Genomic DNA, 22,700 nt, shown 5'->3' on the forward strand with positions numbered 1-22,700 from the left:
TGTGTCCAAAGTCAGCCAAAATTCTGCGGGGTACTTGAGCTACCAGATTTCAGAATTTCTTTTCTAAATTTTTTTTTTCCAAAACCATCCCATGTTTGTTTGCAGTGATGTGTGATGAAAAATCTACTAGGGGTTACACAGCAGTAGGATGTGAGAGGCAGTCATTACCTGATTGAGATTGACTACTCTTGGGCTGCTGCTAGCCAATTATTTTCTGGTTTAAAATTAGATTAGGCTTCTTTTAAATTGGACTAGATTAATTTAAATTGTACAAAGGTCCAACTTTCTATTTTAAATTCTTATTCTGTCCTCCAAAAATTATTACAGGCATGTACTTCGGCTCAATTTTATGTACTACATAAATTTATCCTTTTTATTCCATCTCCCTACTTATCAGTTAGTAGTGCTGCACCAAGACCAGAATCTGTGCAATCTCACTTAAAATGTCATCTAATTACTCTAATGATCATAATAAAGTACTTCTGTGAAGACAAATGCAAAAGAGCCACGAATACTTCAGTTTAGTAAGCAGTACATCTGAGCTGTAATGCTTATTTGTCATACTTACCGTTCTTTTTATTTTTTCAAGCAGTAGTTGATGGTATCCCACCATTTTTGATGCTACTCTGGACTATTTTTTTATACTTTGTTGTTTTATTAGTTTTTTTTTCTTTCCTTAGATGTAATAATATATTAGAGGGGGGAAAAAAGATTTTGAGGAAAAAAGTAGTATTGGATTGGAATGGAAAATAAGGAACGTACATAGAGGAAATCAAATCAATGGGTGTACATCACAGTGTTGCTGGAAGATTATAAGAAAAGCAGCCCGGGTGCTGTCTGGATGGGGATTGTCAGAGTCCAGTTTAGATTTGTGACCAAAGAACCTGGAGCTGAGGGAGGCTGGGAAGGAAAGATTTTCCAGAAACATGATGAAGAAATTGATGGTATTTGTATCCTTAGCTCATGGTCACATTGTTTTCTGTGGTATTAGCTCTCTTCTTCTTCTTTAGGCCTGTTTTTTTGGCTCCTTTTTTTCCTCCTTTTTCATCCAGGAGTCGTTTTTAAACATCTGCTTTGTACTAAAATCTTTAAATTGAGAAATGACCGCATTTTTGAAACAATGTGATTCAGTCTAAGTCCCATGTGTGTTCTGCAGGACAAGTGAGATCACCAACCATCACAACATTTTTTTAAATGTGTGAGCCTGGAACATTCTGTAATGTTGATGGGATGGAGATTGAATCCGTGCTCCAGTTTAGGAAGGTGTTACATTACAGCTTTAGGCAGTAAGAATTATCTGTAAGAGAAAACAGTGCAATCAATGTTCCACTAAAGGAGTTTTCTTATAATTGAAGACGTATTCAATCAAAAAACCTCCTGACTTCAGTATCCTGACAAAAACTGAAGGGATATATAAGTAGTTAATTCTGTGGATAATATTTGCAGGAAATAAAAAGCATTGGAGAAGCCTTTGGATCAGGCTTTCCCACATAGCTGCTCTCAGGCCTCCTGATTCACTGTGTTACACAAAAGAGCCTAGGAAAAGGGCAGATACAGCCATTGAGGCAATTAATTTATGATGGAATTTTACTAAAGAGGTTCCTGGAAACCAGAAGTGTGAGTTTCACTAAGGGGCAATAAAGGAAAAATACTTCAGTGAATTTTAAGTGATGATTTCGAGACAGTCATAATATTTCATTAAGTCCATCTCTTCAGAATCTTGGCAAAGATTAATTCCTCAAAAGTATATTCTACTTAAGAACATGTCTTATCTATCATAATGAAAGATGAATCTATCATTATAAAACATATCTTCACTAAGGTACAAGAAAAGCAGGGACACTGATTTTCTCTGTAAACATTTGAATGCATTAAAGATTAAAATAACAGATTAGGAGCACTACTGGAAGCAACTTCAATTTACTTTGGGTTATGGTTGGTTTGGTTCATGTTGGTATTTTCTATTAGCTTGCATTCTGCTGCTGTGTTATAGTAATATATAAAATCGATGATCATTCAGGATAATAAAGAATAGGGACAGTTTTTGAAACACTTGTGATTGCATGCAATGATAAGCTGCATACATATCATGCATACAATTTTGCTTCCTCATGTCTGTGCAGTTCTGTCTTTTCAGTATGGGATATTTGGGACTTTGGCCACTAAAGAAAATGATGGAAGCTTTTCATTCTAATTGCCACCCCTCCCTGTTTGTTTTCAAGCTGATTTTGCCCTGGCAAAATGATATTCTGTTGTTTAAACCTCACATTCAGTGTAGTATGATCCTGAACTTTCACTTCTTGCTTTTCTTCACCAAAAGTGAGAACAATCCCACATTTTCCTCATGAGTGCTGCAGAATAATGTTTTTTTTCAGTTTTCTTGTTTCACTGTCTTTTATCCCCTTGACTTTCTGTGAGGACATTAACTATTTTTCCATCAAAAGAAGACTGAAATGTCAAACCAGGTGCATTAAACCAATCTCCAACAAATGTGTGCTTTTAAGAAAACTGAAATCTGGTATTGTATAAGCTGGGAAGGGTGGGCAGAGAGTTGTGTCAGTTCATCCTGAGCAGGTTTGAACTTAGGAGTCTCAGGCTTTGCCAGTCAGTGTCTGAGCATCCACCAGCATTGCTGTTAATGGAACTAAACATTCCCAGGGTCTTCCTTCCCATTCCAATTGAATTTTTCTCTGCATAACTAATTCATGGGGAAAAAAAATCTAGATCAGCTTCCTTAGCTGTGATTCTGTCTGTTCTCTCTCTATTAATTGGAAAATAAAGTACATGACATTTCTGTTCATGCTCATTGTTATCAAAATTTACAGCTAAACCCTCCTGGCTGTAGGTAGCAAGTAGAAAAATAGGTTGGGACAGGAGCACACACACTTACCTGTGAGTGTCAGCATTCAGAGTCTTGGCTCTTTTCATTTAAATTCCCTCCTTTTGCTGATTCTAATTTAATATCTTCATGATTTTAAAGATTAAAACCCTTTTTCTAATCAAGAGGCTTCCTTGCCTCTCTAAACATTGATGGTCATCATAAATTCCTTTTCTCCCTTTTGAGACATGATCTGAACACTGATTTGACAAAACTGAAGTAATTTAAGAAATTTTGTCTGCTGTATTTTATTTTGCCTAAAAGCTGGTAATTTATCTGACATCACTGGGGAATGGGTTGTGTCTACTTTTAGAAAGATTTTTGCTTTGCAAACCCATGCTAATTAAAAGTCATATATTGAAACATTTCTTCCATGGAGGGCTGTTGCTGTAGAAGATAAAAGAAGGGAGATGAAGAAAAGCAAAAATTTTAAATAATTAGAAAATGTTAGCATGATGTGGTGTATTTAACAGATTTTGAGGTCGTGTCCTGCCTGCATGCACTTTTGTGCAGCACACAAATAAGTAGGACTGGTGTTTGGAAAATTAGATTGTCAAAAGTGCTGTGAACGATGCTTCAGAGTGTAAGTGCAAGTTGGTTTCTTTGTTCTCATCAAAGAGGAAAAAAGTATTGATAGAAAAGAATAATAATAAAAGAGAAATCTGTACATTGTTTTGAAGATTTTTTTCCTCCTGAAGTTTGCCTCCAGTCTGATTTGCTGTGTTTATTGTCTCTTTTCCCCAAGGGAGATGCATTAGCAAAGCGTGGCTATGTGATGGCGATATTGATTGTGAGGATCAGTCTGATGAGGATAATTGCGAGGGCTATTTGTGTGGACCACCAAAATACCCTTGTGCTAATGATACCTCCATCTGCCTACAGCCTGAGAAGCTCTGCAATGGGAGAAGAGATTGTCCTGATGGATCTGATGAAGGCGATCTTTGTGGTACTTTTTAGACACCTTTTTCTGATTGCTCATGGTACTGCCTGTTGTGATAGCTCCTGTTGAGGAAAAGGTTCCTCTACTGAAATTTTAGTACTGGCGTCTATGTGAGGATTTTAGTTTAGTTAAAGTCATACTGCGTTTATGCTTGAAGTTTTAGCTTTCTTCAAATAAAGCAAAGGAGGCAAGTAGTTTGTTTTCAAGCCCCTTAAAACTTTCCTAGAGGTAAACAATTTAATGGGCATTGATGTGTAGGAAAGGACTTCAGCTCATCTGCAGCTCTTTTCAACTACAGAAGCTTGAGTTCACACCATAGAATGGTTTGACTTGGAAGCCACATTAAATGTCAGCTCGTTCTGACCTCCTGCTCAGGCAGGGATACTTCTGTTAGCCCAGGTTACTCCAAGAGCCTTTCAATCTGGCCTTGGACACTTCCAGGGATCCAGGGGCAGCCACAGCTTCTCGGAGGCCAGGGCCTCAGCACCCTCAAAGTTAAAAATTTCTTCCCAATATCAAATCTAATTTGTCCTCTGTCAATTTGAAGCCACTCCTCCTTGTCCTGTACCTCTCCAGCTCTCTTGGAGCCCCCTTAGGCCCTGGAAAGGACTCTGAGGACTCCCTGGAGCCTTCTGTTCTCCAGGCTAAGCACTTGCAGCTCTCAGCCTGTTTACAGAGCAGAAGTGCTCCAGCCCTCAGAGCATTTTCGTGGCTTTCCCTGGACTTGCTCCAAATTGCCCCCATCCTCCTCATGTTTGGGCCCCAGAGCTGGATTCTGTCCCTCAGGTGGGATGCATTTCTCTCACAAGAACAATCTCCTCCTTTTGAGGTACAGCTTTATTTGATGCAGTCCAAGACACATTTGGCTTTTTGGGCTGCAAACTTCCAGGTCATGTTGTGCTTCTTATCCACCGACACCTCCACTTTCTGCCCCTCATGGCTGCTCTTAATCCATTATTTTCCCAGCCTGTATTTGTTCTTGTGATTGCCTTGAATCAGTGCAGGCCCTGGTATTTGGCCTTGTTGAATTTGAACGTTCAGGTGGCACAGGCATCACCTTTCAAGCCTGGCAAAGTCCTTCTAGTCCATCTTTTCCCTGCTGCCTCACTCACACAACTCTGTCTGATCAGAAACTTGCTGAGGGTGCCCTCAAACCCACTGATAAAGGTGATAAACAGTATCAATCCCAACACTGACTCCTGAGGATCACCACTTGGACATGGAGCTCTGCTAAAACCATGAAGGGTTCATTAAAGCTACCAGATGAATGGTTGCACATTAGATAATTTTGAAAACAAGTATAGAAATCTGGTTTAGAAATATGAATTTTTATTTGCCCATCTTGGAGGCTTTTGTAGGTGTTTTAGTTGGCTTTGCTATATACAACCTGACAGCTTTTGCAGCCCTTAATTATTGTTTTTCCATGTTATTTCAGATGAATGTTCACTTAACAATGGTGGATGTAGCCATCAGTGTTCTGTGGTTCCTGGAGGAAGAATTGTGTGTTCCTGCCCTGCAGGATTCAATCTTACTGCAGACAACAAAACTTGTGAGATTATGGATTTCTGCACCAAGCACCTCAAGTGCAGCCAAGTTTGTGAACAGCATAAAAATACTGTCAAGTGCTCATGTTATGAAGGCTGGAAGCTCAGTAAGGATGGAGAGAGTTGTGTGAGTACTGGTAAGTTGAAATTTGGTGCATGTTCAATATTCAGGATGTTAATAGCTGTGATGGTAATTTATTGAGAGCTTCTTTCACTTTTTATTTTTTCCTATATATGAAATGCAGACTGGCATTTTCCAAATGGGGGGTTGATTACCATCTAAGGACTCATTAAAACTGTCCCTATTATTGATGTACAAAGGGATATTGAAATATTAGGCTGTTGCTAACCTAAGAAGGCTAATATCAGGTGTTTCTAGGAATGTTAATATGGTATAATTCTGAAACAGTTTGAAAATTTATGCAGTTTTTCATGTACAATTAATATAAATGGACATATATGTATAAACACTATTTTGCATTCTATGTGCGAGCTTTAACATGTATTTTTAAGAAATGGATCAATCGTGATATTGATCAGTATTGATTGAGGGTTCAGAAGGTTAATTTTGAATGTGCAATTATATGCTGCCTGTTAGCATTCAATATTTAAGATAGGTTTTTTTTTTCCCTAAGGCATTCTGGCACTTTTTTTTGACAGCAGTAAGAGCTTGCTCAGCTCACTAATTGAGGTGAAAACCAACATGAGCCAAAACAGGAGAGGGAAATGTATTCCCCTCGTTGTTCACTCTTAATAAGTACTGAGGTATCATCTGGAAACCATGTTAGGAGTGTGTTTTTCAGGTGCAGTGTTGTGTGTAAAACAGAAACATGCATGTGCAATATAAACTGTTATCACACTTCTACCTCCCTGCTAGAGACTTAAAAATAATATTGAGTTTGCTTTCTAGATTTTCATAACTCAGTTTTCTTTGGTTCAGGATTCTTTGATAATTTTATTCTGTATTATCTCTATTCTTTCATAGAGTTTTAGCAATTCTAAACAGAAATATCTTCCACATTCTCTTTAGCTTATTTTGATATTTCACAATTCAGTAAATATGATGAGGATGTTCTCTGTTTATTTTTACTCTGCAGTGATTGCTGCCAAAGTTCAGTGCTTTGGTCTGGTTCCCAATGATTTTTGATCAATCTGATTTGCTCTATTATGGACACTTCCAGTAACTGAAAAAGGTTCATTCTTATTGGGTTAGGGAAAAGAGAGGATTAAAGGAATTTAAGGCAGTGTTAGTAACTCATATGAGGAAAGCTTGAAACAAACTTTAAACCAAATCAGGTGGAAATGGCTGATATTTGGAAACTAAGTGGGGGAAAAAGTGAAGTATACTCACTTGTGGTATAAAATAAGAAAAGTAAGACTACAGTTTCTTGGGTTTCTTAAGCCCATGAGATATTTCTGCCTAATGTTTACTGGTGCTGGTGAGAATCTGAAGTTACAAATTGATTTCTCCAGATTTTTTTTCAAAGAATGTAATACTAAATATATGATCTGAGACCTGTGGTGTCAGCTGATATAAAGAAAAATGATCCTTTTCTTTACAAACTGTAATGATGCTGCCCTAATGCCATCAAAGCTGTGACAAAATTATTCCATATTAAATATGGCATGTGCTTTTAGAGGCACAAATCATCTTGGCCCTTTTCAGTTTATTTAATTCAAAAGGCACAGGAAGTTCTCTGGAGGACACATCCTCTGACACTTCACTTGCTGACTGTGTGAAGGGCATTTTAGGAAAGTGAGAACAATTTTAGTTTCTTTTGTGAACCTGTGAGACTCAAAATGTCCCCATCATCTGAGTCTCTGAGCATGAGATCCTGAATGAACTTAGAATGAAGAAAAAACTTTTATATTATGCTATTAGAAATAAAGTTCAAAGTGACCTTATGAGGACAAGCTGTCCTCCAAATACCAAACTATTATTTCAACAATTCCACTTGTTATGAAGTAATTCTTAGAATAGCCATGGTGATTTAAGATGCCTTGAACCAGGTGTGTATTCTATTAGAACAGTAACTTGTAATCTGTTTTCCGGAAGAAAAAATAAATTACTCAGAAGAAAATGAGAACATTGCCCTTTACCTTTTTTTTCTTTTCTCTGTCTGAAATAGCATTTTCCTACGTATAAGAAACATTTCACAAGTACACAGCAATAACATGTGAAGTTAGTATGCAACATGTTTTCAGAAAGTAGTAAAAACATTTATTTGTGAGCCCATTAGAAGGGGAATATGAGTGCTGAAAATGCAGGGATTATGTGATTCTATCTTTTTTTCCTGATTGCATTTCAGTATCAGAAAGTGTGCTTGTCAGGGGAATCAAATGAATTTCCAGAGAAATATAATGAGTTACAGAATAATAAGTATATAGAACTAAAATGCTTGAATTGAGCAGTTCTTCTCTTTCCGGTTTCTTTTTCCAAGCCTTTCTCTGTTGTATCTCATTTCTGCACGTGTTGCCTTAATTTTTTGAGGGTTTTAAATGCTGTCTTTTTTCTCCTCCAGACTTTCTGCACTTTCCATGCCTGTTTTCATCTCCTTTGCTTGTAGCTGTTCTGGCATTGTGGCATTACTGACTTCCCAAACTTGAAATGTTTCCTTTAGATTTAAATTTGTATTGATTGAACTAAGAGTGTGTTACAGAGCTCCATTATTCAGATGGAAAGTCAATACAAATTATATGTTTTCATACTCATGGTCCTGGTTTCTCTTAAAACACATTTCAAAATAGGTTGTGCTGATATATTGCACTTGCTCTTTTAAATGATAAAAGCATTCAGGAAAAAAAAAAAAACAACTGAGCTTAAAAGATATTTAAATTTCATGTTTACATTCAACTTTTCAGACTTGGGTATAGTAAATGTTAGATGAGCTCAGAAACACTTAGGCTGGCAATTAATTTTAAACTTTCCTAAGCAGTGGAAAATGTTATATCACTTTATATTTATTTATTTATTAATAGAGGATGGTGTGTCTGACTATTTGATCTGTCTTAGCTGGTTTGAAACTCAATTTTGTTATAATTCCCAGATACCTTTCAATACTAAAATGGAGAGGGGAATACTCCAATCCTCTCTGAGCTTAGCCAAGCTTTTAATTAAGGTCTCTTTTCAGAATCTTTATCAAGTTATTGTTTTTCTTTGAGGTAATTTTCATAAAAGCACATTGTAGATTGCTTGCTGTGCTGTTGTTGTTAAAGGGAGCTTCAATCAAACAATCAGATTCAATCAGAATTTTTCCTAAGAAAAAATTTGAAAGTTAACCCACTGAAAAATGTGAGGCATTATTCTTTATACAAGCTTTTTTGTTGGCATTTGTGGGCAGTTTTCTTCTAGCAGAGATTTTTTTTTTTTACAGTTTTTCATGTAATTTATACTTTGTTTGCCTCGTATATTTTATATCCTAACCTTTGTGGTAAAAAAATTTGAGGCATTTATGAAATCAGAATGCAGAAATGTATGATTTTTTTCTCAACAAACTGATAGCAGTTAATTTTCCTGAAAGTTTTAAAGAATATGATCAATAACCATGGTATTGATTTGAGACTTTACAGAAATTCTTTTAATCAATTTGCCGAATAAAAAGTATTTCCTCTCAAATTCTAGCAGATGAATCAGGAAAATAACATCAAATTTTGGGTTTATTGGGTAATGGCAGCATATTTTTTTTCAATTTATTTGATTGAGCCAGAAAATCCCAATTCCCTGTAATGTAGCTGATTTTATAGAGCCATTGAATGATCACGTTGGATGGAAGATCAAAGCCCAGCTAATGCTGCTGCTGTTTATCTCCTTTCCAAGACCTTCAGGACACCTTCAGTGCTAAACTCCAAGTTTCCCAGGGGTGAAATGTTTTGTTGACTCACTCTCCTGAAGAATTTTCTTTTTCTGGGCTTTCTGAGTCTTCCTGGTCCACTTTAAGCCTTTAATCCTTGCCCTACTTGTTATTTATACAGAAAACAGGATTTTTCATGTTTTCAATTCATAAGCCTTTTATGTCTTCAGGAAATTTTGCGCGCCTCCACTCATCTTCTTATTCCATTTTTTTAGACTAAGCAGTTCCAGATTGTTCATTCTTCCCTTGCAGGCCATGATTTCTGGACCCCTTGGAAGAGCTGCTCATTTCCCCTTGTATTTCTGTACTGATTCACACTCCTCTTCAAGAGCTGTGCTCAGAGGAGGGTGCAGTGTTGCAGGCTGCTGTCAGCCGAGGTTAGGGTTTTGTTGTGTTGATTTCAGTTGTAAATCCTGTCAAGATCCCATTGAAATTTAATCCTTCTCATAATTTGCACTGTTGGTTATTTATCTTAAATTGTGTTTCCTCTACTTTGAATGAAAAAAACACAATCTAACATAGCACAGATTTATTAGGGTTTTTTTTTTTCCCCATTGTGTTGTTAATTGGCGAGAAATACAAAAAAAAAATCTAATAGTGAGGATTATGATTTGTGTTCTTATGCATTGGAATTGCCAAAAAACCCCATAGATCAGTATCCTCCTGCATAACAGCTGCCAATTTATCAGAATTTGGGGAGTGCAGTTAAAGTGTGTCTCAAGTTCAGATAGCTGGTGCTTGTGAAACAGCACCTAATGTCAGCGATCCTGTTCTGCACTAAATTATTTAACCACGGCAGAGCTTTGACTAATTTGCTTTGCAGAAAGTCATCCATTGCTTTAACAGATGGGAGGGTCATTGGGAAAGTTCAAGGCAGGTTGTGAACAAGAGCAGAAACAGCTCTGCTGAGCTGCTTGATTAGCCTGAAACATCACAGATAATTTAATGTGTGTGTGCAGTGGGCAGAAGGAGAAGAGGAGCGGCAGGAGGAAGTGAGCAGTGAAGTGTTCAAGGGAATGGGAAGGGATAAACTGGATATTTTGAGAGTTCTCTTGAGAAGCAGGAGTATTGCCTGTTGCCATAAACTGCCATTAATATTTTAGATAAAAAAAGTTTAATTGTATGGAAAGCAAGGTTCCCAGTATAATCTGTGCTTTACTCTAGGAGAAGGAACTCGGAGTGTTTTGGGGGCAACAACTGCATCCCCACAGAAAAGGCTTGCTGGGAAAAAATATCTTTATCAAAGTGGATATGCTCAGTTGATTCAACAGTTTATAGAATCCAAATTTTTGTCTTCCTTGTTTGTTTTATTAACACAGTTACTTGCTTGAAAAACTTTTCCTGATCTATGTAAGAACTATAATAAAAAAATCAATTTCATAGTATGGTTGACCAATGCCGGTCATGTTTACAGATATTTTTATGCTCTTTGATATCAACTCTTTCGTATCACTTTGGCACAAATCATGCAGCATTAACTCATTAACAATGGAAGGAGAAAGTCATTGGTAGCTGGATTGGTGATGACATGACATCAAATGTTCATTTTCTTGCTTGTTATTTTGGTGTAAGGGTTTTTTTATGCACTTCAGTTGATAACACAAGGTACACTGTATATTCAAAAGGTACTTTATGTATTAGTAAATGGTTTCAGCTGATTGGCTTTTGAAACAATGTATGTTTTAATGGTTTCATTTTTCTGAACCTTTTGAGAAGCAGATTTTAAATTTGATAATGTGACTTTTTAAAGCTCTAATTATGGGCTCATAATGCTAGAGCTACAAAATACAGTTCAACAGTTGAGTCTGATATTCCCAAATTTAATGTCTAATATCTCTAGTTGGGATCAAAGATAATGCTAGAAGGGAGAATTAAGAAGTCTGTTGGACTGAAAAAGTAATTGAAAGACTCCTTATCAAAAGATGAATTGTTTTAATCATCTCTTTCTCCTGATAAAGTATTCTGTTTTTCACCTTCCACTTGTCATTTATATCAATTTGTAGCAATATATTTTTTTATTATTCCTTTGAAATGTTTAATCTTCATCTTCCAGATCCATTTGAGGCTTTCATAATTTTTTCTATTCGACACGAGATCAGAAAAATTGATCTTCACAAGCGTGACTACAGCCTCTTAGTCCCTGGTCTGAGAAACACAATAGCCCTGGATTTTCACTTCAGTCAGAGTTTACTGTACTGGACAGATGTGGTGGAGGATAAAATTTACAGAGGGAAGCTCTCTGATACTGGAGGTATGGATTGGATCTTTATTTCCTTAACATTGGAGCTCCTGCAGTTACAGGGTGTGAGACCTGGTCAGTCGTAACTGAGCTGCCTTTCTCAGAAACAGAATTTATGGCGGCATTCTGCCTTTCACGAGGGCTATATCAAGCTTGTACTTCATTTCCAGATAGAAAAAGACTTTTGTTATCAAAGTTTCCTTTTGCAGTATGCTCTCTAGAGGGAAGAAAATGGCAGATGCAAAGAACTGGTGTTTCTTCCTGGTCCAATGAGTGCAATATTGATTCATTTCATTTTTTGCAGTTTATCTTCACCTTATTAAGAAAATATAAGAATTTATCAGATGTATGATAAATTAGCTCCTCTCACTAGGTGAAAGAATCTGCTTTAAAATTTTATAGCATCCAGAAAGACTTTTTCTTTGCTCTGGTGACATACTGATGGCCAAAAACTCAATATAATCTCATAGTATATACAAAAGAGTTTCTACAAAATGTTCTTTGTTGAAGTGTGTGTTCCAGTGCTTTCATCTAAAAGGCAAACCCCAAATAATCCAGAAATTACTCCAGGAACATCTGATAAGCTTGTATGTCCGTGTTCATTCTACCAGTCTCTACATCAGTTCTTTAAGAATCTCTTTTCCTCTTTCTTTTTTTTTTTTTTTTTTCTTCTTTCTAATTTTGAACCTTTTCTTTAAGGTGTCAGTGCCATTGAGGTCGTGGTGCAGCATGGCCTGGCCACTCCTGAAGGTCTGACTGTGGATTGGATAGCAGGAAACATTTACTGGATAGACAGCAATTTGGACCAAATTGAAGTGGCAAAACTCGATGGCACTTTGAGGACAACATTAATAGCAGGAGCTATGGAGCACCCAAGGGCTATTGCTTTGGATCCCAGATATGGGTAATTGTAAACTATAAAAACCATTATTTTTCCTTGTTTCAAAGTGTTTTGAAGATGCTTAAACGTGATATGTTTTATTTCCTTTTTTGCTGTGAGTTATAGTTTCTAATAGCTCATGAAAGTCTATTGTGAATAATAAAGAATCCATTATTAATGTGTTTGTTCTAAGTGAAAAGGATTTAAAAATGGTAAATCAGGAGATACGGGGATGTTTTTGTTAGCAAATACTTGTCTTGCCATGTTGTTGTTTTATTTCTTTTTTTTCAATGTGGATGAAAACTGGAATGTTTGGTCTAACATTTGTGTAGTTAACAGAGAGATTTAGGTGATTCTTCTCACTTAGAGACCAATTTTTTGGTTTTATTTTGTCTTTTTGTGTTTGTTTTTTGGGGTATTTTTTTGTTGTTGTTGGCTTTTTTGGTGGGATTTTTTTTTGTTTTGTTTTTTTGGGGTTTTTTTGTGGGACTATAAAAATACAGCTTAGATGTTACTAGAAGCCTAATAGCTGAGTGAAGTAAATGGCACCTTTTCTGTTTGGTTTTCATTTCTAAAGTGGAGATAATGCTTGCCAGCTCCTGTCAGTATTTTTTTCTACCTATTCATTAGGGATATGCTATAAATCAGAATATTATGTATATTCAATAGCTCCATCCTCTTCCCAGAATTATTGCTCTTTCAGAGAGGGGGAAAAAACTCCAAACAAACAAAAACCTTTAGAAAAACACAATAAAATCGACAAGCCACCAACCATAAATTAAATATAGCCAAAAAACACACCTGACCTGTTTTCAAAGTCATTATATTTAATTTGTTTAGGAATTTGCTGCCTGCTGTCTGTCATGTGTCTTCACTGAATATTTCTCTCAGAAGCAAAGCTGTGAATAAAAAAATAAAGATTGATAAAGGCCCCAATTTCTGGGATCTAAATTGTGAATTAGGATGTACATGCCTTAATGATTGAGGCTTTTGCCCTCTCAACTGAGCTGCTATAAAGCTTATTTACAGAGTGCATTGCTTATCTATAAAATCTTTAAAAAGAGGCATCCTGTTGGCAGAAAAATTGGCAGAGAAGTTGCTCAAATTAAATGGTTGGGAGGGAAAAAAAAATCAAACCACCACTCTTCTTGAAACTGAAGGCTTAATCTGCCTTTTGAAGAGCCAGAAGCAATTGATGCTACATTGTGTTAGAAGTCAGGAAAGAAAAAAAAATCTTTAAATATAGCCAGGAATAGCTCCTCGTCCTTTCACAAATAAATATGAATATACACTGGTGATTCAAGGAGAAGGGTTGTGTTAGGAGTAAAGAAATCCTGTGTCCCAGTGGGGGCAGAGCTGGTGTTCTCATTCCACACCCATACAGATGTGTGCAAAATAAACATCTGTAGATAAACACATCCCCTGTGAACCTCCCTGGCTGCTAAGGCTGAAGGACTTTTAGTGAAAATACAAAAACTTGTCAGAAGTTTTGTTCCAGTCTGGCTCTTTGCAATTAACTCTTTACAGCTAACCACAAGTTTTCCTATCAAAAGTATAATTTTCCTTTAACAAGTCTGTGCATTGTTGAAAATTCAGTAATCTAAGAACAGAGTTTATTTCTGTCTTCTTGGTGATGCTGCTTCTGTTAATTAACAAGCCACTTCTTTGGTTATAACAATGAAAGTTCTCCTTATTAGAAAAACATTAGAGATGGTACAAACTGAGAGAGACAACAATAAAACCCATCTTTGAAGTTTTCTTAGCAAGTGTAATCTGTATAAAATTCATTAGTGACATAACAAAATCCAGGGGTCTTCATTAAAACACTCTTAAGAGCAGCTGAAAATCTCTTGTTTAGCCTGTTCCTTGATCCCTGCTACCTCAAATCACCTTTCCTCCCATTCTCCCTTCCCCATCCTTCTTATCCATGGATTGCTTTCAAAGGCTCTCATTATAATTTCTGTTAATGAGCTGGGTTTCTAATTATAGAGGGAAGACAAGGCAAGCTGTGTAAATGGACACGGAAAAGGGAATGCTATTAAACCCCTAGGATTTTTTTAAAGTTCTTTATTTTCATGATAGCTCTAACTAATAATGAAATATATGGAGACCCAAATTGAACTATGTTTAATCCTTTCATTTCAAGTATGTCAATGGTTCGAGCTTTTTTCTAACTGTTGCCTCATAAACCATTTCATATTTTTTCTTCATGCTTTAATATTTTCTTCTATCCCCCTTTCTTTCCCTTTTCCTCTCACCAGAATTCTGTTTTGGACAGACTGGGATGCAAATTTCCCTCGCATTGAGTCTGCATCCATGAGTGGGGCAGAGAGGAAAATCATCTACAAGGACATGGACACTGGAGCCTGGCCCAATGGCCTCACTGTGGATCACTTTGAGAAAAGAATAGTGTGGACAGATGCCAGGTAAAGTGCTCACAGCATCCTTATTGGCACTCAGAAATGCTCATTCCTCCATGCAGAAATGTGAGCTGCATTAAGTGGAATGTAGTTATGGAATTTATGAGTATGGACAATACGGACATGGAGAGCCCTGGGCAGGCACATGTACAAAATGTACATTGATTTAATTTCCCTGCCAGCTGTGGGATCACCCCTAGTTCTGGCTCCCTGTGCCTTTCCATGTGTCCTCCTTGACACTCATCCATGCAAGGCCCAAGTTAGTTCATTATTTTTAAAGTTCATCTGAAAGAAAAGTGAATTTTCTGTTTTATTTCTCATGCATTGAGGCAAATTAAAGCATTATACAAACAAGTATTTCAAATGTCTAGTTAAATTAATAATATGAAATTTATAATCTATAAAGTTAATGATTGCACTGCAAAAATTCTTTAGTCTTGCCACTCTTACAAAGTAAGTTTTGGACACATTTTGCCCCATGTCATAATGGCTGTGTGATTTTTATTTTATTTTTACATAATCTTAAATTTGGGGTTGTCTTGTAGATCGGATGCCATTTATTCTGCATTGTATGATGGAACCAGCATGATAGAGATTATTCGGGGTCACGAATATCTTTCTCACCCTTTTGCTGTTTCTTTGTATGGGAGTGAAGTTTATTGGACAGATTGGAGGACCAACACCCTCGCCAAAGCCAATAAATGGACTGGCCAAAATGTCAGTGTAATACAAAAAACAAGTGCTCAGCCATTTGACCTCCAGATTTATCATCCAAGTCGCCAGCCACAAGGTGAATATTTAGAGAATAACTTATTACTGAGGGGGGAAATGGTATTCTTTTTATGTATAAATATCTGGATTATTAATAGAATAATTAATCACCCCTCCTCTGAGGAGGGAAATCCATATTCTTTTTATATGTAAATATCTATATAAATACCTGTGTATTATTTTGTCTTGAATTGTTGTATTCAGCACTGGATGAAGTCAAAACCACAACAACCCATGTGGCAGAAGTTTTTATTTGCTACATATATATATATATATATATATATGTATGTATAGGTTAGGATGTACCATGCAAAATAGGAATGCTAAAAAAAAATATGAATTTTTTTGGTGAGATATAACAAAATACAGCAAATATTTTATAGCTAAATATTGGAAAGTGAAAAATACCTCTGGAGGATGACTACCAATTAATTACAGAATTTTCCATGTTCTCGGGACAAATTTCAACTTTCCTGGCAAGAAGTTGATGTTAATACAATACTATTTTAGAAATTATCTCATTAATACTTGTTGTTTTCCAATTTTTTTGATACTGAGAAATGATATTTTGTTTTCCTGCTCACCCAGGGTTTGTTGTTCTCAGTAGGGAACTTAGACTTTTATGTTAGTAGGTTGTGAGCAATCTTGATTTGAAGACTTCAAATCCTGTGTAAATATATTGGAGCCCAGTTCTGCATTAGTTATCCCTAGAAAACAATGGTTAAAGGTCTAACATAAAATGAGTACCAGCAGGTAAAATTCCACAGCACACTAGAAAGCAAAAGATTTGAGGAATGCTTTCACATGGAATAAAGGAAAAGCAATGAATACGCATCATTTTTGGGTAGTGTTTCCAAGACTGGTGACAACTGTGACCTCTCAATATGTGACATAAAGTGTCAGGATTCATTGTTCTGGTGCTTTTATTTTAAAATAAAAACGAATGTATATTGAAGATGAATGTTGCATGCTTTCAGTGGATGTCAAGTCTCTTGGACTTCATCACTTTCTGAAATAAGCAATTTATTTCCCTTATTCTTCAGAATTTACTTTTTGGGGCAGGGTTCTTAAAAGCTGTCTGACTTCTGCTGAAGATAATATGTGTGCTCAGGCAGTTAAAATAGGGGTGGAATAAATATGCATCTCTGCACGCACCTTTCAAATAAGTTTGGGTTTTTTTCCTTCTTTCTTTTGTTTCAGGTTTTTGGGTGCTTTTGTTTGGGGGCTTTTGGCAATTTTCTTTTAATTTCTTTAATTGGGCAATTTTTCTTTTCATTTAATCACTCATAACTTTGGGATTTGAGGAGCAGTGTTCCATATCTGATGTTTCTGGAGCAGCAGGAGAGTTGCTATTTGCCTTTTCTTGCTCTCAGAAAAAGAACAACTCCTTTCTGCTTGGACTGGGGCCAGACAGCATCTTCAGAGGGATTCTGTAGCCTAGGGAGACATCAGGCAGTATTCCACAGTCATCTTGGCCCCCAGGCAAATAAAAGCTGTAGAAAAGTCTTCACTTGTTTTTTGCCAAAATCAAGAAGTTCAAGGATCAAGTTGTGTAATTGCAGCTTTTATTTTATGATGTAGAAAGCACTGGATTCTGATTTATGTTTGGCATTCTGGGTTTGCTCTAAATTACTGTCTTCCAGCAGGAGCAATTTTTTTTCTTCATGACTGCAGTACCTTTTTATTTGAGCTGAAGAAATGATGATACTGCCTGATTACTTGTTAAATTTTCCTTTGAATTTGTAGCTATTTTGCTATAAATGAACAAGACAGTGTGCAGGTTAGAATCCTAAAATAAAATTAGGAGTAGATTTACACTGCAAATTGTCAGCATGAGCAGAGCACTGCAGGATGAAGATTTTGCATTTTCATCTCCATCTGGGTCATCTACGTGGGTGAAAGTTGATTAGCTTTTAATGTATATATCAAGGAAGTTATTTTGATTGAAATGAATTAGAGCAGACCTAAACAAGCTCTCCTAGCCTAAAGCCATTTTATTTGACTCAATCTAGGCCAGATGCTAATTCAAGGTAGCAAAGTTAAAGTGAGATATTTGTAGGGGTGATGATAAGTTCAGCTCTCAGCAAACCACAGGGATTGGGGAAGCTTTTCCCCTAATGCAGAATATTCTCAGGAATGTGAGCTTGAGCCCCACTTTTCTTCCCAGAATCAAAGCTGTGTCAGGAGTGCTGGTAAGATGGCAAACACAGGGCTTATAGGAAGATTTTAATTATTTTTTTCAACTATCATTGTCTTTTAAAAATCCACCTGCTGCAAAGAACAACGTCTGTTTTATTCACAAGAAGTTGTAGCAGTGCACTACTGAGGATGGTGGTAAGAGGGGCAAATACAAGCATTGGAAGGATCACAGCTTGAAAACACAGCACTGAATTTCTCACATTTCCCCCTCTTTTTTTTTTTTTTTATTTCTCCAAGGTACTAATTTGAATTAAAATTAAAAAGCAAACGTGGCTATGACATTATTTATCTTTCTGCAGATTAAATTTTTATTTAGAAATCAGTACAATAAGAAATACAGTATATTGGTGCCACTGGGCTCTTTTGTAATTAATAAAATGAAGAACATTTAACTTCATAGCACTGTTTTGTTACAATATTCTATTGAGGCCCAGATTGCCAGCTGTTTAAAATAATAAACTCTTACAGAAATGTAGCTAAAGATGAGGAGAACTAAAATTTTTATTACGTAAAGATCTTATCTCAACCTTGTATATGTTTTTTACTTCAAAAGGAGCAAAAAGTTTGATATATGTATTATAAATAATGCAAAATATATACACCAATATATATATTATTTAAATTATAAATATATATTTATATATGATTAGTAATATTATAAATATATATTTACTTGTGTTATTTTATATGTATATATAATATTTATATGATTTTCTAAGCTTTATCAAGAATTGTGGTGTGTTGCTGTTTATTTAGTTTCCTGGTGAATATGTAATTTTTTCTACTAATATTTGAAATGAAAGATTAAAGTGATCAGAGTGATTAGAGGAAATAAATATTTACTTTATAATTTCCACATCTGATCCATCCTAACCTGCAAATTTCAAAGATTGGTCTTAAAATAACCAGATATAATCAGGCAATATAAAGATTTACTTTGGCTGAGTACTTTGGCCTTAGGAAAAGCAATTCCATTGGAGTGAGCAGAGAATTTGATCTGTAACTGGTTTTAAATATGAGTGGGAATCAATTGCCAGCAATTTGAAAGCACCTTTTGATTTGACTGTAGTGCAGATATTTGAAGGCTTAGGCAGAATTCAAACCTTTTGAGCACTGTTAAAGTGTAAGATCAAACTTTGTCTCACTAAAATCTGGTGCCACAAAGGGACAAGCTCAATATGAAGTTAATGCAGGGGATGAGTTGGCCGTAGGAAGTGCATATTGAGAGGCTGTAAGAGTAAGTTTTCATTTGTCAGCTGGTGATGGAATGTCTAAGGAGGTTGTTTTTAAGGGTTACTGGTCAAGAAAAATAAGCATTTTGTTTAAATGAAGTTTTAGAGAGCAGTCAAGAAGCAATGTGACAGCACTGACATGTGTACACCTGTGACACAAACAGATTGACAAGCAATCAGCACTGGAAATCAATCAAATCATGAAAAAGGCTGTCCAGTGAGGGAAAATGCCAGATCTGTGCCTTGCTGTGATCAAAAGGAAAATAGATTGGTGGAAATGATTAGGAGAGGAGTAAAGCAGCACAGGTAGTGAACTGTGATGCTGTATAATCCATACCACTCCCACAGTTGGAATACTGCATACAGATCATATACAGCACATCAAGGAAGCCTCAAAGGCTGATCAAGAGTATGGGATGGGTTTTGCTCTGGGGACAGGTTGGCTGATGCTGCTGGAAATATCATTTATAGACAGGCTTCTGTATGGTGGCAGTCTGTGAAATCATAAATGGCGCAGAAAAGGTGAGTAAAAAATGCTTATGAGGATATTCACAATAGAAATAGAAGTGTTAGAATGAGCACAAGAAAATAAAAAAGCCAAATTTTTGAGAGTCAGAACAATAACAGTGTGCCCTCAGGAGAATTAGTTTTTATTAGGAAATAAAGAGCAGGCTTAGGTGTTATTCAATGAAAGCAGTATGAATATGAAAGGAATCTATAAATATGTGTTGCTAGAAGAAATGTTAGGATCATGGTGCTTTGCTCCTAGAGTTGTGCACTCATGTGGAAACAAACACATCTGCTTTATAACATTTCTTTTCCCACCAATTTTGTGTTCTGTGCAATATGGAGGGAGTTGGGATGTGAACAGGACAAAAATTGCACTGACTCCTTGGTGGATGCTTGGAGCACACTTGAACTACAACACTCTCTTTAAAATAATCATTAACCACCATGCCTTTAATTTATTCTCTGCTGTCTGTTGTTCTTTTTTAATTCCATCCCATAGAGCACTACTTGCATGGAAAGACAATATAAGGATTAATTATTCTTAGGCTCAAAGTAAATCCTTGTCACAGATGGTTGTATGCATACAGAGAAGTTGAAATTCCACAGAAATTGGCAAATAAATGAAAGGAAATTCTTCTCTGCAAAACACAGGACCAGATTTTTACAGTCTTGCAACACCGGTGGAAAAAATGCCAAAAATTTGGAGAAAGTTGAATCTTTACCTGGTGTCCTGATATCCCTTACAACATAAATGATTCTGTGGTCTCCTTCACAATATTTTCAAAACTCTAATTTGTGTTTTGTTCCTGATGTACACTTCATGGGGATAGGTGACTTCTTTTTACTAATAGTTGATTAATAATTGGAAACGGTTCTTGAGCCTTGTAAACTTCAGTGTCTTTTCTTCAACTTCACATTTTTTTTTGTCTTCCACATGAAGTTGTTACCTTATTGCAAGAGATCGCCCAGATTTTATCTGTTTTCCTATTGATACAAGAAAAGTGATGTTAAATAAACATTCTTCTTTTTTAGTTCCTGGCAAAGGCTGAGTGGCCTCCAGTGCTCCAAAGGGGCAAATGATTTTATAGAAAATAGTAAAAGCCTGGTTTGTGTGTTTTGGTGTTTTAGGTTTGGTTTTGGGTGGATTTTTTTTTTTTTGTTGTTGGTTGGTTGGGTTTTGTTGTTTTTGTTTGTTTGGTTTGGGTTTTTCTTTGTTTTGTTTAATAGAAGGATGGCTACAATTGTAATTAACCTGTTTTTCCAAAATTTTGAAAGCTTCTTTCTTCCTACAGTACAGGCTAGAGAAGTAAGTAGTTAAAGGATTCAGGAACTGCTGGATAAATTTAAGGAAGCAAGCACTGGTGGAAAAAAAATGGTTCAAGGAAGCAGATTTTGTCTTCAAATTTTAGTGCTTTAGGATGAGCTAAATTTATTTTTTAAGGAAATTCATACATTAGATTGCTGTGGTTATCCAATAACTTGTACTGCAGTCTAGCACAATGTTAGAGGAATATATTCTACACTCACTAACTGGTTTTGTTAATTAAAAGTTTGTCTTCAAGTCAGTCAATCCCACTTCCCTTTTTCATCATTGCTAATTTTCAAAAGTTTTTTTTGTTGTTTGTTTGTTGGGTTCTTTTTACAAAAGGAAGAATCAGCTTTATTTCTGTTTATGCTTGAAATGTCTCTTCAGCGGTGCTCTGGAGCTTTGGGGTTTATAGCAAGGAATGAAGATGATAAGAACCATTTCCAGGTTTTGTAAGAGTAAGGGGATTCTCTCTGGTCAGCTTGCTCCTGCTCTTTAAAGCAATTTTAGCACATCTTATTCAATCACTGAACTATAGGACGCAACTTGTGAAAACCTACACATAGCAAAGGTTTTCTTTGGGAAAAGCAGAAATACTTTGTATGTTTTTTGGGGTGGTTTTTTTTTTTTTTTTTTTTTTTTCTCTTTCAGATTCTCTTTTTGTGTTAGATTTCCAACTAATATTCTAGTAAGGAAATCAAATTGAGAGGAAAATTGAATTTACCATAGTTCATCTCATAATCTAAACTTTGACTATTGCTTTCACACAATTAAATCTGTTTTTCAGGTCCACATGATATTGACATTTTTTAAACCCATGTGCCTTGATTAGGGGTGTAAGATTTAAATCTTATTAAAAGGCTGCAAAATTAGTATCTCTGTGAGAAAATTATGTCCAGTGGCTTCCTAAAATTAAAATTATACACTTTGGCTGTATTAAAAAGCAAAAATTGCATATGTATATATCTAAATTGCATATAGATATATCTAAAGGTGTTGCTATGGGATGAATATATTATATCTATAGATATCTATATATAGATGTATATATCTACATATAGATGTCTATGGATATAGATGTCTATATATAGATAATATATATATTTATTTATAGATATATTTTCTTGGACTAGAGTTAAATATTTGCCTATAAGCTGAACATTAGCCTATAAGAAATTATTAGAGCAAAAGCCCAGTTAATCACTTATACTGGCTTTGTCTTCGGACAGAATTTTTACCTTCTCCCAGCAGTTTGGCAAACCCTGATTTTTAACAAGTGTTTTGACATGTTGTGTGTTTCAATGATTCTGTTTTAGCTCCCAACCCCTGTGCTGCCAACGAGGGCAGGGGTCCCTGCTCTCACATGTGTCTGATCAATCACAACCGAAGCGCCGCCTGTGCCTGCCCACACCTGATGAAACTGTCTTCAGACAAAAAAACATGTTATGGTAAGTTTTCCTCCCACAGCCTGGCAATTGCATTGGTTTTAGAGTCAATGGGCATATTAATGTTAAAAATAAGATCTGCACAGTGCTTTTTAATGGTGTGTTTTAAAGGAGAGGCTGCTTTTTGAGAATCGATGACTTATTGTAATAGTTGAGGTCTGTGGTGCTTTGATATTTGCTGCCACAGCCGTTCCTTTGTGCTGCTGCTGTGTGTGATGTGTTCATAAAATTTATCTCTGCAAAACAGAAAGCTTTATACTGAAATGTGCATCCTCCCAACATTGTGAGTCAGGTAAGCTGAATAACAAAAAGATGCTTAATACCTTAAATCTCTACCTGCTCTGGAGTTGTCTTATTTTCATTTTTAAGGATTAAAAACCAATGAGTAAATATTAGGAGTGCATCCTTGCAGGGAAGTTTTATAAAAAACTGCAATATACACTTTTAAGCTCTAAAAGCCCTTGAAATGTCAAGTAATTGTGTGT

At 35.9% G+C, this 22,700-nt stretch overlaps 1 protein-coding gene across 1 annotated transcript in view; it reads left to right on the forward strand.

Moving 5' to 3' along the window:
- Positions 1 to 22,700, forward strand: part of LRP1B (LDL receptor related protein 1B) — a 641,138-nt gene that overhangs the window by 447,483 nt on the left and 170,955 nt on the right. The window contains exons 22-28 of the mRNA XM_063161579.1: positions 3,624 to 3,824; positions 5,254 to 5,499; positions 11,267 to 11,464; positions 12,152 to 12,356; positions 14,594 to 14,758; positions 15,298 to 15,542; positions 22,087 to 22,218. Of these exons, the coding sequence (XP_063017649.1) occupies positions 3,624 to 3,824; positions 5,254 to 5,499; positions 11,267 to 11,464; positions 12,152 to 12,356; positions 14,594 to 14,758; positions 15,298 to 15,542; positions 22,087 to 22,218 (1,392 nt within the window). The remainder of the gene's footprint in view (positions 1 to 3,623; positions 3,825 to 5,253; positions 5,500 to 11,266; positions 11,465 to 12,151; positions 12,357 to 14,593; positions 14,759 to 15,297; positions 15,543 to 22,086; positions 22,219 to 22,700) is intronic.

The sequence above is a fragment of the Melospiza melodia genome, chromosome 8 (genome assembly GCF_035770615.1).
Source record: "Melospiza melodia melodia isolate bMelMel2 chromosome 8, bMelMel2.pri, whole genome shotgun sequence".
Classification (NCBI taxonomy): Eukaryota; Metazoa; Chordata; class Aves; order Passeriformes; family Passerellidae; genus Melospiza; species Melospiza melodia.